The 16,001-nt window shown below is 39.0% G+C and overlaps 1 protein-coding gene across 3 annotated transcripts in view; it reads right to left on the bottom strand.

Moving 5' to 3' along the window:
* cyc (basic helix-loop-helix ARNT-like protein cyc) overlaps positions 1-16,001 on the bottom strand; it is an 816,156-nt gene that overhangs the window by 41,001 nt on the left and 759,154 nt on the right. For 2 of the 3 annotated variants that reach the window (XM_067135751.2, XM_067135752.2), the window contains 3 exons: positions 10,551-10,809; positions 772-910; positions 543-661 (listed from right to left, as the gene is read on the bottom strand). In XM_067135751.2, coding sequence (XP_066991852.1) covers positions 543-661; positions 772-910; positions 10,551-10,809 — 517 coding nt within the window. Of the gene's footprint in view, positions 1-538; positions 662-771; positions 911-10,550; positions 10,810-16,001 lie in introns of those variants that run through there. The other variant, XM_067135753.2, reaches the window with a different exon arrangement.

Here is a 16,001-nt window from a genome sequence, read left to right as displayed (position 1 = left end):
TAATCTGAAGTAAAAACAGGCCTACAGAATGGCTGTGAGAATTAACAAGGGCTATTTTTCTTAGACAGAGACAGACCAAGATGACACAAGTGTGTCAACAGGAAATGGAGAGAAGAAATTTGAGAATTAACCTCACCGACAAAGTGCAGAATGAAGAATTACGAAGAAGAAGCAGTATGAAGGATGCGTACATCATAGCAAGGTCTCTTAAATAGACTTGGGGTGGACATGTGGCCAAGATACATCAAAATAGGTGGGCTTACACTGCAGCAATATGGAATCCCAGGATAGGAATAAGAAACAGAGGACATCTACTACAGAGATGGTCTAAGAATTCAGGGAAGTGGCTGGTGTTTAGTGGTCAATGACAGCAAGAGACATAGTGAAGTGGAAAGAATCATTCTTAGTTTTAAAGTAATTGGATTAAGGAATAGAAGTAGTCAGAACTTTCTTAGGGTTGAAATTACTGGAACTAGGATAAAGGACAAGGGATAATTAATTACTTTTTAATGTTTGCTGTTTAGAAAGTAGTTAATACTTACAACATCAAAGAGTTTTTGGCAACAAGATTCTCAATCTCTTTTGTCCAAGGGTTGCGAAATGACTTCCATTCACTCTGCAGACTTACAAAGCTACCTTCTTTACTGCGGAACCGATACACCTAGATAAAATAAATCACAGTTAATTATTTTTTTGTTTAAAGAGGAAAACTTCATTATATCTCCAATATTCCACTCATATCAAGTCATCAAACTTAAAGCCAGTACTCACTAGGGTGTTAACTCTATCCGCAGTCTGGAGAGCAGCTTTATGGGACTCGGCAAGATGGGGAATATCCTCATGATGGTAATATTCATACATACTTGTTCCAAGCAGCTCCTGCGGGAGGAAACCCAGAACCAAGGTTGCCCTGAACATAAAGATCAAAAAATAAGGTTTTAAAAAAAAAAAGTTGAAATATATTTAGTTTTGATTTAATCTTAAGATAAACAGTTTAACGTTTCTCTTTGGCAAAGCAAGAACAGAAGTATGGCCTTAGAGAGCTTGGGGCAGTTGACACTGTCTGCTGTATGGGATACTTCCATCTTCACATGTACTTTATACAATGTCGTTCACGTTGAGCTTCCCATCCTCCATTTAGATCTGTGACTTTTGGACACGGCACTGGTGGAGTTAAATCCTTCCTGTCTTAATCTTCTTCAAAGTCACTACTTGGTATAGTGGTAAGAGCTGCCTCCACAGTCCTACACACTTGGAAGCTACCTATAGTAGTGCTAATACGTGGGCAGTGAACAGCAACTATGTGGCAAGTGACGAGTGAGAAGGTCACTCAAACCCTTACTTTTGACCTGACTGCCCCTGACATCTGGTGACTCTACTAGCAACTACAGACTCACAAGGCAACTGCTAGATATCACCAGCAGTCTACCACAGCAAAGCACAGAAAAGCTGAACTGCAGCACCGGCTACCTGGCAAGTAGAGATGGATGAAGTGACACTGCTGACTGTTTCAAAAGTTTGATATGGCACAGTGAATTGCTTCAAAGCAGCGTGTCAATACACGGCACACTTTCCTCTCGGACTGCAAGAGAAGCAGTAGTTGGACTGTGTCTTGTGATGGCATGGGGAAGCAGTGTGTCGACACACGGCACACTTCCACCTCGGACTGCAAGAGAAACAGTGTTCCTATTCGCACTACCTGGACAGTGTCTCGCGATGGCACAGTGAAGCAGTGCATTGAAACATGGTGCACTTGTGTCATGGATTACAAGAGAAGCAGTGTTTCACGATGGCATGGTGAAACATGAACTACGCTACATAGCTAAGTTCAGTTAACTGAATAAACTGTTTGACGTTCTGACAATGATAAAATATGAGATTCACGAAATATTTAATGAGCAGATGTACAAAATACAGCATGATAAATAGATGATGTACAGTTTAATAGTACTAGTATATAGTAATAAACTGCGTTTGCTTCTTCACTAAGTGCTTAGAATGATACTAAAAGGAATCAGTTTTACAATTAAAAGCACACTAAAGGAGTAACTAATTTGAATAATTTTATAACGATTAATGAAATTTAATGAGAGTTCAAAATAGGTATTGTATTCACAATAACAAACTTAACCTAATCCAGTTACAAAAGCATAGTATAATACAAGTCTATGTACTAAATGAACTAACTTGAATAATTATAAAATAAGTAACGAAAATCAAGAAGAGTTGGAAATCGGAATTTGACGTACATTAACAAACAACTTAAACTAGTTATAAAAACATAGTAAGATAGTTAATAAACTAAATGAACTAATTTGAATGATTATAAAATGAGAAATTAAATCTAAGAAGAGTCCAAGGTTGGTATTATATGTAAAGTAAGAACTTGACCTAATCCAGTTTAAAAACCTATTTAAAATTGAACTTAAAATCATAATTGTTGAACATTTTGCACTTGACAAACAATGTCCTTTTTCTGTGTAAAACTAAGACCTTACATTGTGGAGTACCAGTACATTGTTCTTTTAGTAACCTGAATTGCGGTTTATATTATGAAGCGTCTCTTAGCAAGTGCCAGCTCATCTTCAGGGCAATGTTTCTATCGAGGCGAGAAGATAAAGAACTGTCACTGTTTTGAAGCATGGATGTAGCTGACATGTACGGAACAACGGTTGTTTCTGTTCACATGACAAGACACATGAAGCAATCTCACTGCTTCTAAACAGTGAAGTGTTGATGAGTCGAGGCATCAAGACAGCTGACTGCGCAAGCTCAGTGTTTCAAGGCATACATACGCTAGCCACTTCTAGTGGCAAGGCTTTCTCCTGACTGCTACAGTAGTCCATCGGCCATATGGCATTACTCCCACACATCTGCTGGAGCAGTCCACCAGCTAGCCGGCAAGATTCTCTCCTGACTGCTACAGGAGTCCACCAGAATGTTTGTCCAACCCTTGTCCCGTTTCTCTAGGGTGTTGGGTACGAGGTGAGATGGGTTTTTATGACCGGATACCCTTCCTGGCGTCAACCTCATCAGAGGAGTTAACGAGATGAAATGAATGACATGATATTTGATAGCAGGAAAGGAGAGGGTGAAACCCGGTGCCGGCACATAGCCTACTCCTGTTGAATAGCACCAATGGGTCTGCTCAAGGCTTAACGTCACCATTGATGAATGAATCCCCATCAACTGCTTCATATGTCCTCATTCGATATGAGCACTGTGGAGAGGTTTAGAATTTATTCCAGTCTTTTGGCACGCAATGCGGCTAATTATGGTGTCAGACCATTTAGACTTAACGATCATGGGCACCAGGCAGGCTCTACAGGAGTCCACCAGAATAAAGAAGTTAAGGGCTTTAGACATTAAAAAACTTCAGTTTTTGCTTTTTTTTAAAAAAAATCTGGTAGATCATATCTTTCTTTATCTCTGAACCAAATTTAATGTAAAAATCTCCATTAGTAATTTTTAGATATTTGTATTTTTACCCAGTCTGGGTAGTGTGGTGGTCTATCCTCTGAAACTTGCATGAAGTTTGTTTGAGTTGCATTATTTACTCTCATGGCCAAAGAATAAACAAAGAATAAAACTATTCATTGACCTCATATTACAGAACTTAGTTGGATGATCCATTACCGGTAAAATTTTCCAGAATTCATCAAATGTAGCTATTATCATGGATTAACCAAAACAGCCACATTTAACTAAAAATTGAAGGGCTTACAGGCAAAAATTCACCAGGAAATTCTTCCAAAATTAAATTTTAAATTTTAAAATTGATATAAACTTAAATGTACCTGGGTTTTTAAGCAATTTATTTTATGTCACACTAACACGGGTGGGTCTTATAGTGCCAGTGGGGTAGGAAAGGCCTAACAGTGGGAAGGAAGCAGCCATGGCCTTAATTAAGGTGCAACCTTAGGATTTGCCTGGTGTGAAAGTGGAAAACTTCGAGAGAACAGGGCTGCTACAGTAGGATTCGAACAAACTTTCTCCTGAATGTACCTGTTAATCTTATAGAAGTTTGTGTTCTAGCATAAAATATTTGTTTTCAAAAGGAGTGGCACAATTGACCTTTTTGCTAAAGGATTTTTGTGTTTTTTAATAATATGCAAACAAAATTTTGAAAATCTGTTAATAGCCAATCGCAGCACACAAGATCAGGCTTTTTCATATTGTACAGAATGCTCAATAATAACATACATGTGGTCCAAATTTCAAGAAAATCTGTCAAATAGTTGCAGATGTATTAAATATTTTCTTATATGTACCTTTGCTAGTGTATAAAATCTCAAAATGAACTGCAAGGGTTTCAAGTTTAAATGACAACAATTGATTTAGATAGGGAGCAGCACAGGGAGAAAATTGACCAGGGCTATGTCGCACCATGGCCATAAGCTTTGACACAAAATAATAGGTTTTGTCAAAATAGAAAGTGTTTAGTTAGTTTTTATTTAGTCTGTTTTACCCTCCAGGGTTGGTTTTTCCTTGGACTCAGCGAGGCACATTTGGTCTAGGAGACAACTGGGCTCGTCCAGGTGACCTCACTTGCTACGCTGAACAGGGGCCTTATGGAGGATGGGAAGATTGGAAGGGATAGGCCAGGAAGAGTGAAGGAAGCGTCATTTTTGACCGAGCTGTTAGTTCTTTATTCCCCATACTCTGAAAAAGAACTATTTGTAGCAAGTGTACACAGCCAATGAATATACCAGTACCTATGCTGGATATTTTTTTGAAATTGAATACTCATAATGTATACTGATGTAGAATATTAACCATGCAAATAAGGAATATGTGGGCAATGGGATTGCCCCACTTCACTGACTACAATGAGTCCAGTTATAAGCCCCTGTTGCTATGACATCGCGAATGTGCAGTATAGCAAGAAAGGCTTCCATCTCCTCAATATTTAGAGACCATTCATCTGACATCAGTCCACACAATGTACATTACACTGCATATAGTTTATTTGTAGGAATGGCACTTCACACGACGAGAATACATAATATTCCTTGGCTGTACATATGTTACAAATATTTATTTTGCTTTTGGCAGAAGATAGGGAAAAAAGAAATAACAGCTGGGTCACAAATGACCCAGCCGTGGTTCTAGTGTTAAGTTAGATACCATCCCAGCATTTGCCTGGAGGAGAAGTGGAGAAACCACGGAAAACCACTTCGAGGATGGCTAAGGTGGGAATCGAACCCCCCATTCTATTCAGTTGACTTCCTGAGTCTGAGTGGACCCTGTTCCAGTTCTTGTACTGTTTTTCAAATTTTGTGGCAGAGCCGAGAATTGAACCCGGGCCTTTACACTTCACATTTTCCACAATGTCCAGCAGATTACCAGTACACAATCCAAGTGTCTCTAGCTTCTTGACTGATTCCGTGATTCCAGCAGGTATGTTATCCTCTTCAGTCCCAAACATGCTTTTGCATTCAATGTGTTATATTTTGTTAAAATAGTTCTAAAATATTCTCCAAAGAAAATTAGTGTTTTGCTAAGTTGTTTTATGATGTATAGCATATATGTAACATCAGGACTTAGAGTTGATTTTCCTACCATTATTTCTTTCTTTCATATATTGTATGTTGTAAGAAGGTCAGTTGCAGGATGAAAGGAAAGCTTTACAAATCTGTGGTGAAACCTGCGGTGCTTTATAGTGCAGAAACTCTGCCAATCATAAAAGCTCAAGAGAGAAAAATGGAAGAGGGTAAACTGAAAATGTTAAGGTGGATGAGTGGAGTTACAAGAAAGGATAGAATAAGGAATTATTATATCCGAGGATCAGTGAAAGTGGGACCCAAAGGAAAGAAGGTTCAAGAAAGTAGACTAAGATTATACTGGCATATGCAGAAAAGAAAGGAGGACTACATGGGGAAAAGAGTTGGAAATCTGGAAATTGAAGGGTCAAGGAAGAGAAAAAGACCAAAAATGAGATGGAAAGACAAGGTAAAGGGGGATCTAAAACGTTGTAAGAAGGAAGAAGCATTGGATAGATATTTACAGAAGAGAAGAATCCACCACAGCAACGCTGACCCTACATGATGTGAGAGGAAGAAGAAGAAGAAGAAGAAGAAGAGCAACAGAAACATAAGTAAACAAATCCACATGTAGCGTATATGCTACATACGGACTGAGGAGGATATGGAAGTGTGTCTTGATAATGCCAGTTCTCTTTCAATCGTTTCATTGCTGAAAGAGTTCACGGCATTAACTTTCATTTTCTTGAAGACTGCTTGTAAAACATGTTAAAATCAAAGATTTTAATATTACTTATCTAGACTCACAGAATGCACTGTTGCTATGTGGAATATTGAACACATTCGTGCATCGCCATATTGTGGGAACTTCAGCTTTGAATGCATTTATAGCACATAATAATGTTAACAGTTCCTTGCGTTCTTTCATACTGAATTATGTTAGTTAGTGGATCTGTTGTAGTATTATATGTGAAGGAGTGAATATATACTGTCAAATGTTTTCAGTGAATGAGAACTTTTGCAGTAGTTAAATTGATAGGAAATATTCAAGGAGAGTTAAATTAGGCCTAACATGTGGAGTAGAAAATTATTCAAGAATGTTGAATCCTTGTGCAGCTTATAATTGTACAGAATGCTGTCAGAAAGGATCTGGTATGCCTTCACATAAGTGAGTGGAAACTGAACTGTTATGAAATTACTTTCAATTACCATAATCATGAATTAAGCAAACTATAGGACAGTGGATTCAGAGAATGTGTGGACATAGAATTTTGAATGTGTAGGCTTCTTATTCTGAGCCATTTTTCAATTTATTCAGGGATAATTCTTAAGAAATAAACAGTTATTCTAAAAGAAACATGCATATTTTTCTTACAGACTGTGTACTGGTACTAATAAATGGAAAAAATAGGCCTGGAATCCGGAAAATGTAGTTGATAAAGCTTGATAAAACCTGTCTAGTTTTCTTCAAATTATTAAATATTATCTGAAAAATCTTTGTAAGTATTGTAAGTTTTTATTTTTTTTATTTTTCACACCTCTTTTATAGTAAATAATGGTTAAATATGCTGTTTCAATTTTTTTTTTACTAGGCCCAAGTCTATAAAATGCTCATTACAAGCCTGTGAGCTACATGGTATTTTTGAAGGTTATCAATTTCATGTACCAATTTACTATCTGTGTCTCACAAGAAGTCACAGCAGCTTGTAGGTACAGCACAAGTAACAGATACTACACTAAGCTACAGACATGTCATGATAAACAGTGCGAGCTCTTTATTAAACTGTTCATTATGCATTATGCAATACTTACAATAAATGTGTCACTAAAGCACAATTGCACCACCAATTTGAAACTTCACAGCAGCATCTTAGTTCACAAGAATCGCCACGGACAGAAGCGATGTTTCTTGTCAGGCCTTGAGACTTGAGATAGGCGCATGTGCAGCAGCCATGCTTACCCTCCGCACCCCTTACCACGCATGCACGCGACTTCTCATCAGACGACCATAGTATGATGTTTTTTTGTTTTTGTTTTTGGGAACTGTTCTCTTCATTTAAAACATGTTACTACCGGGCGAGTGGGCTGTGCGGTTAGGGGCGTGCAGCTGTGAGCTTGCATTTGGGAGATGATTTTCCGTGGTTTCCCATTTTGACACCAGGCAAATGCTGAGGCTGTACCTTAATTAAGTTCACGGCTGCTTCCTTCCCACTCCTAGCTCTTTCCTATCCCATCATCACCACGAGACCTATCTGAGTTGGTGAGACGTAAAAAAAAAACAAAAAGAACACGTTAGTAGAGACTGTTCAATAACAAAGCAAAATGTGTTCAGTTTTTACATGTGCACAAGAGGTGTAGGCTGTGTCTTTCATTATCAATTACTTGGGAATGGCTAAGTTTCCCTGAGACCTAAATGAGACATTGTCGGACATTTACCGAGAATCAGTGTGAAAGAACACACAGACTTTCACACTTCACGTCCCATTTTTACCACTTCAGACCTCGGATTACTTCCTTGTATACAACTTCTGCCTGCAATGTGATTTAAAAGCGATAGAGTGTTTTTGGTTTGCAAACTGGTGATCTTCTGTTTCCTATTGCTGTCCCTTTTAAAAATATTTTCTATGTACCTAATTAACATTCTTACCGTGTTATTTCATGTCATCAAAATAATAATAATAAAGACAGGTGTACTGATCCATGTGTTAATGTAAGTTAATGCATAAAATACAAATGCAAACTCGTGTCCTCATCCCGCGGTGGAGCAGCTCTTTTCAGGCACACCCCCACACCCTCCTGCCATTCTTAAATTTCTGGCAGTACCGGGAATCGAACCCGGGGTCCCGACAATGGTAGCTAATAACACTAACCATTACACTACGGAGGTATGCATATATTCCCTACTACAATCTCCTCGGCAAGCTTAGGAGTGCCCTCAACATGGCGGTATGCACATGGCCATCTCTTCCCCAGTCACACGCTATTGCGCAGCTGGCAGGGTGGGGCCTTGATTAAAATATGCATAATTAAAGTCGAAAACATTCACAATAAATCCAAAATGTATTTGAAAATAATGTATGCACTAATCTCAAATATATGTATATATGCACTATTAAACTTAATACGGGGCTGCCTGGCCAAGGCGGTGGTAAAGGCATGCTTGGTTCACTTGGAAGGACATGGGTTCAATTCCCTGTCAGGAAGTCGAAAAATTTAAGAAACGAGGTTTCCACTTTCATAGGTGCACATGGCCTGAGGTTCACTCAGCCTACACCGAAAATGAGTACCAGGTTAATTCCTGGGAGCAAAGGTGGCCGGGTGTAGAGCTAACCACTCTACCCCATCAAATGCCAACGTTACGGATAGTGGAAGCCTTTATCTTCCACCCCTCGAGGGGCCTTCATGGCCTGTACGGAGATGGCTTTGCTTTGCTCTGTACATAAAAAAAGAGTATGTCAATGGGTTAATTCAGCTAGTGAATGAATGTAGACAATGTTTATGACAGATGTGAAAGTTTTTATTTTGTAAATTGTGCCATGTTAAAGTGGGTGCAGAAAGGAAGTTCGTTGTTCCAAAGTACATTAAATGAGGAAAACATGTAAAAGCTGTAAGGAGGGCAAGGAAAAGCAGTGTTCCCAGGTTCTTCAGAGGCAAATCTTTATGTTCATGTTAAATACCCTTCCAAATAAATTAAAACATAATTACTTCTCCAAAACCAAGAGCTGTGCAGCAAATAGAACAGAGCCATATTACTTGTGAAACCATTGTTACACAGTCACCAGAATTCAGTTTGGTCAAATATTTTAAAGTCTCTTTCACTTATTTTATTGCATTTTTCCATACATTTAAGGGCAGTTTTTTTATAATTTTCTGTGATTTATTTAGGTCATCAACATCTGCCCTCTAATTATAATTCATCATTTTTATTGAAGAATGCCGAGGAGGGGAAACAATCTTCATGGCGGTGGGATATTGTACATCCTCTGGCTTTTTCTCACTTCCCCCAGTGAGAATAACCAATGATGGCGGAAGTACAGTAAGGTGGACATAAAATGTGTACTGTTCTGTACTGCCTCAAGCAAGGAAGGCTTTTCTTCAGAAAATAATGTTGTTCTCAAAAATAGATACACATGTTAGAAAGATGTGTCGTAAGGATGAGGAGCATGGAAGTGATTCTACTGGTACAGAAAGGAAGAGAACAGAAGCTTTTGGCATGTGTTACAGAAGATGAGATGGGTTGAACGGATCATAAATAACGAGATATTGAAACAACTTGGTGAAAGAAGAATTATATGGTGAAGCGTTAGACTGATAGGACATATCTTGAGACAGCCAGAACTTGTTCAGTTAACTGTGGAGGAAAGTGTAAGGGAAGGTCAAAACATGAATATAACAAACAGACTGGAATAGATGTTGGATGCAATAATTAGGAAAAGATGGAAATGTTAGAACAGGATAGGGTAGTATTGATAACTCCATGAAGCAACAACAACAATGATAGGGGAAGGAATAATTTAAGAGTCTGAGATTTTTTTTTTTTTTTCTTTCATGATTTTCCTTCTTCTCTTCACTTCTTTTTCATTTCATTCTTACCATAATATGTTGGAAAGGAAGTGTGGACATCTGCTGAACACTCCAAACATAAAATCTTTGTTGAATGCAATGGCATAAAATTTATATTTTTCTACCAAAGACACAAAGATTTTGTTTACTCTTGATACTAATTATAACTGAAATAATTGCCTAATTTATCTCTCTTTTCACCTTGTTACTTAATGATAAAGGATGATAATGAAACAAACGGGATGTGAAAAAGAGACTGTTTTATCAGTATTTTCTAACATGATCAGGCAAATTTCCTTAATATTTTCATAGCATAAAATCCACTCTTATAAGCTTAAATTCATCTATCTAAATGAATAAAATGCATAAAAATCTCAAAGTCACATTACTGCCCATAACAATAAGAAACTGAAGAGTACATGCATGAGGGAATATTTATTTGGAAGTATCAGAAGTCAAACAGTCCAGTGCATTTCTTTTCACATTAAAAAAAAATTTCATTACCTCTGGTCAACAAAGAGGAATTTGCCATCCATGGCATGCCTAGAAATAAACTGGATAGTTCGGAGATTCGGCCGTCTCGTCGTGGACATGGCCGGTTGAAAGGCAGGGATTATCTGCGGCTGAACACGCCCCACAGCAACCAAACACGATAGGTTGCATGCTTCCCCATCTCCTTCACCTTCCTGTTCTTCCAGCCCTATCTTAGCTGGAGCCCAAGACTTCAGGTACCCGGTGCACTGAATAACACAGTATTTACGGTCTGGAAATAAATAAATAAAAAATAAGTAAATTCATTCTTATTACACTTTATCACATAAATATCAAATTTTAATAATGGAACCAAATGAAAATGAAATAATCTAGAAGACTATTACATTTAAAATAACCACATGAACATTCTACAATGAGTAGACCGAGCTCTGTAGATGCAGTCGCTTAAGTGCGACCAGTATCCAGTATTCGGGAAATAGTGGGTTCGAACCCCACTGTCAATAGCCCTGAAGATAGTTTTCTGTGGTTTTCCATTTTTGCACCAGGCCACTTCCTTCCATTGCCACCATAAGATGGTATTGGTGCGACGAAAAGCCACTTGTAAAAAAAAACAGTAAGTAGCCATGGAATAGCTTCCTTTGATGATTAATATTCATACACTAGCTTGTTCCATTTTCATTACTTGAGACAGCCAGGACTTATTCAGTTAATTTTAAAAGAAAGTGTGAGGGAGACTTTTTCTAAGGGCCTTCCGGTTGCCTGCTTTTTAGCTTGTTCCTTTCTCCTCATGTTATATTTAAACTATTCCTGCACTTTCACTTTTCCATTGGTGTCTGGTTGGCCATTTTTGTTCTGCACTTATCATCTCTTCAGCACATACTACGTGTATGTAACATGATCTAATAGGTTGAAAGTCGATTTTGATTTTTTCTTTTTCCCTTGCCCTCTCTCTACTTTTATTTACATGGTTTTCTCCTTATCTTACATTTCTCACAAAAAGAAGGAAGAATTCCTAAGTCAGACTACCTCCAATGAGTGTAAGTCCCTGTTTGCTCTTGCCCTCTACACCTCATGATAAAACTAGGGAGCAGAAACAAATTCGCTGAAGCTGAGAAGAAATAGGTCTTGAAGAACTAATGTTGACGAGCGGAGAGCTCACATATGATGACAGAGCGTGCGAAGATGCAGAACTGTCACTGTATTTTTTGAATTTGCATATTTGTTCTAGTTTCTTCTTTTTTCTTGTTTATTCTACTCATATTAGCCTGTCCTCCTATTTATCCTTCTTTGTGCTCCTATCCTGCTTGCAAACTTTCTATTTCTAACGATTTTTGTGAAAAAAATATGTAAATATTTAAGAGCAGTGAGGAAATTGAGTATTAAGAAATTAAGTGTGGGAAATATTTTTTGGAGTGGAGGGTTAAACAGGGGTCAGGAATGATGGTTTTTTATATTTTTTATGTCTGCTTCTTATTGTTACGTTAGGTAATGGTTAACACTTGATGGCCTGTTATGATACCTGAATATATAAAACGAACATAATAAAGACAGAAGGTTGTGTTCTGAAGGTGCTCTGCAAGATAATTCTGTGTCAACGATTATAGAAGAGACAGTGAGGTAGGTCAGGTCTGAATTCACAAGAGAAGGGGGGAGGGGTGTGATGGGATGCTCCTACGTTTGGTATTCCGACAGGGAAGCGTGGGAGAGGTTCTCCTCTCTCAGTATAGGTTTCCGTGAGGGGAGAGGGGAAAGGGAGGAAAGGAAGAGAACAGGTGATGGAGTGCCACCCCTACTGGCCTAATAACAGGTTAACTGTTGGGGGGGGGGATGCGTTGACACAGCTAAAGTAAAGTAGTCTTGACTGTGTAACCTTTTATGTATGTTTATATTTCCTCTACGGAGCTGATGGAGAAATCTGTAGTATTGTAGAAGGAAAGAAAGGCATGGTATGGGTTTTTTTTTTTTTTTACAGGTTATATAGTGTTAGAGATATCCTGGAGTATCTGTGAAGTATGTAGGTGAGACACAGAGTAGAAGAAATGTTAAACCTTTGTTGGGAAAGCCATTAACTATTATGTTTTTCTCACTCCCAAAGGGACTAATCAAACTTTACAAATATTTTGAAAATCATCTCACATTAGAGCTCTGTTTGGAGAGATGGTAGAGTTCTCTGTAAGGATCTATGGAAGTAGGAATTACCATCTTTTTACAATACAGGTTGTGTCCCAAGAATTGTTGAAGATTGTACAACCTTAAACTTCATCAAATCTCAGGGATGGTAGTGATAGTTATTAAGGATCTCTCATATAAACCCAGACCATCCAGTGGTATTTTTACTCCCTGAGTCGTGAGCAGCAGTACGGGAGGTGCGCGTATAGTTCTTGATCTTGCAATCAGCATGCACATGTTCGATCTAGCAGTCGCCAGTCTGAATCTGAGCTGTTAACATGATAAGACAGTTATTTTCGTATATAAAAGTTATTTTAAGTACAAGTTGGCTTGATGGGTACACGATGCATTTGTTCTGCAATTTCCTGGTAAAGTGCCACCTTCACGAGCACAGATTCACATAATTGTAAATAAGTAAATTGTAAATAAATTTGAAACTATGGGCTCAGTGCTCAATAAAAAACATGCATGCACACGAACAGTTTCAACATTGTTTAAAACCTGCTGATCCAGCCACAAGAGTGAGGTATTGTGAGCGGTATCCTGCATCATTGAATGATCATTTATTCGACCCACAGCTTGTGTTCTTTTCGGATGAGGCCTGGTTTCATTTTAATGGTCGTGTGAACAGTCATAATTCTCACTATTGGTGTGCAGAAAATCCTAATGGTGTTTATGAACAGAGCCCTGAATGGATGCGGATATCCGCAAAGTTAGTGTCTTGGCGGATACATACTGTATGGCAATGCAGATAATTTTGCTGATAATTTCTAAATAATGACATTTATTTATTTTCACTTATGTATACTCTTGTTTTTACTTGTGGTTAGATGACCCTTGACATTGGTATGGGAGAATAGTGTTATATAAAGAGGCTTAAGACCATAAAGCCAAACCTAAGCCTAACTGGCTCCTATCCACAGTTAATGGAAGGAAGGAACAAAGGTCAATACGCCGGTAGTTGTTGCAAGAGAAAATCCCTCATAAACCTACCACTGTAGATTCTGGTGCCAGGTGTCAGGCCTATTGTATTATGTTAACAGATCTATCCATTTCAATACCTTGTAATATACTGTAGTTAAATATTGAAATTATCCACGGATAACCATTTTGCGGATGCGGATAACCATTTGTGGATGTGGATGCGGGTGCGGATGAAGGAAGTATGGATGTGGAGCGGATGCGGATATTATTTTGTATATCCATGCAGGGCCCTATTTATAAAGTCCCTCATTATGATAGGAAGATTGGTGTTTGGTGTGCTGTAAGTGCTTCTTCTTCTTCTTCTTCTTCTTCTTCTTCTTCTTCTTCTTCTTCTTCTTCTTCTTCTTCTTCTTCTTCTTCTTCTTCTTCTTCTTCTTCTTCTTCTTCGGCTAGCCTATTTCAATCCGCTGCTGGATATAGGCCTCTTTCATATGCTTCCATCGTCTTCGGTCTTGAGCCACTTGGAACCAGCGTGTTCCAGCCAACAGCTTTATGTTGTCGAGCCATCTCTTCTGGGGTCTTCCAATGCCTCTCTTGTGTTCCCTATAAGACAAGAATAGCAACCCCATGTGTAGAAGCATCCCCGTTATTACGTAAGATGACATGACCTGATGGAAGGGTCTCAGCTTTTTCTCCTTGAAGGCAAGTCTCACAAATACCCAGAATATCCCATTTTATGTCATGTAGTTCTTGTTCTAGCCTTTCCAGGTCTTCAGCTAGTCTCATAGTTCTTATGTTGTATGTGGCTATTCTTATTTTTTTAGTCGTTCTTTTAGAATTTTTGCCTCCCCCAGAATCCTTGAGGCAGACTGACGTATTTTGAGTCTTTCACTCTACTCACCTGGGGTAGTTTCGTTTGAAAATTCGAAGTTATAGGAGTTTATGGAAGGTGTTCGGCAATAAAACACCACGCTTGCCAGACGTGTTGGTGAGTTGTGATTCAGCCGCCCCTAACATGGGGAACAGGCGCTGTCAGGGTACCGCCACTTACATGTGGAACCATCGTGCCCTTTATGTGTTGTACTCGTATTAATCCCCAAGTACAGGGCTGCCTCTTCCAACATCTCCGCCATACCGAAGGTCACCCTCTCCGCCGTTGATGTCGTTGAGGTCTTCACTCATAACCCTGAGCTGGGACCCTTACCAGATACTACACACCGGGTCAGTGTGCTCTGGGACTCACATAGGCAGGGGCACCACTCCCTGGGTAGAGCTGCCTCTACCTGCTACCGAGGCTGTTAGTGCAAGACGAATAATTGGGACTATTTTTCTCGAGACGACAGTAAATGCAGTGTGTGATTTTTACTTGTGGGGTAAACTGAAAGAAAAAGTGTATCAAACAAATCCTCACACATTGGCGGAAATGAAAAAAAAACATTACGAATGAAATCAGAGACATTACAGTGACAGAACTCACTCACGTCGGCCAGAATGTGGTTAACAGATACAATGCCTACATAATCCAGGATGGACAACAAGTCCAGCATCTTTAATAAGGCAAGATTTCATATAAGATTGCATACACGCTTAAAGCAGGGCGGCCACGTGCGACTTAAGTTCGGCTGAGGCAGCTGCCGTAGCGCAGAGTACAAACACCGTGCCCTCAGTCTGGGTTTATATGAGAGACCCTGTAGGTAAGAACATAGTTTGTATCATACACATAGGAAAAATAAGAACACCACATTTATCAAAAAATTTTAGTACTGCATAAATTTTGTTGATGGAGGAGAGAAGAAAAGAAGCGTTCCAGAGTTTTTGCATAGTGGATGTTGCTAGCATAGTAAAGGGGAAAGGTAAGGTAAGGGTTACTCTGCCCGAAAGCAGGTCCGAACCTCCGCAGAGGTGTTCCTGAGCCAGAGTTTATGTGCGGTAGGGTGGCCAGTTCCTTTCCGCTCCTCCATTCCCTTACCCCCCACCAACAGCGCGTGGCAACCCATCCAACTCCTGACCACGCCCAATGTTGCTTAACTTCGGAGATCTCATGGGATCCGGTGTTTCAACACGGCTACGGGAAAGAGAGAAAGGAAAATAAGAGTAGTTGTCTGATGTCAAGATAAAATGCTTCCTTGGATTTGAATACTAGCTGATATCCAACCTCCAGTTCTCTAGGGTTGAGGAGGCAACTAAAAAGGGGTAAACATTGCAGGACTTGGATAATAAAACAATTGTTAAATGTGCTTTGGTGAAGTGAATAAGGATTGGAAGATTTATGATCTACCTGTTAGTGATTCCATTTTTATGTATCAGGTAATTAAAATGTTTAAGAACTTTCTATACTGTATTGTCTTGTAGTGAATAGTCGAGACG

Source organism: Anabrus simplex, chromosome 1 (genome assembly GCF_040414725.1).
Source record: "Anabrus simplex isolate iqAnaSimp1 chromosome 1, ASM4041472v1, whole genome shotgun sequence".
Classification (NCBI taxonomy): domain Eukaryota; kingdom Metazoa; phylum Arthropoda; class Insecta; order Orthoptera; family Tettigoniidae; genus Anabrus; species Anabrus simplex.
This window is presented reverse-complemented; position numbering and strand designations above follow the sequence as displayed.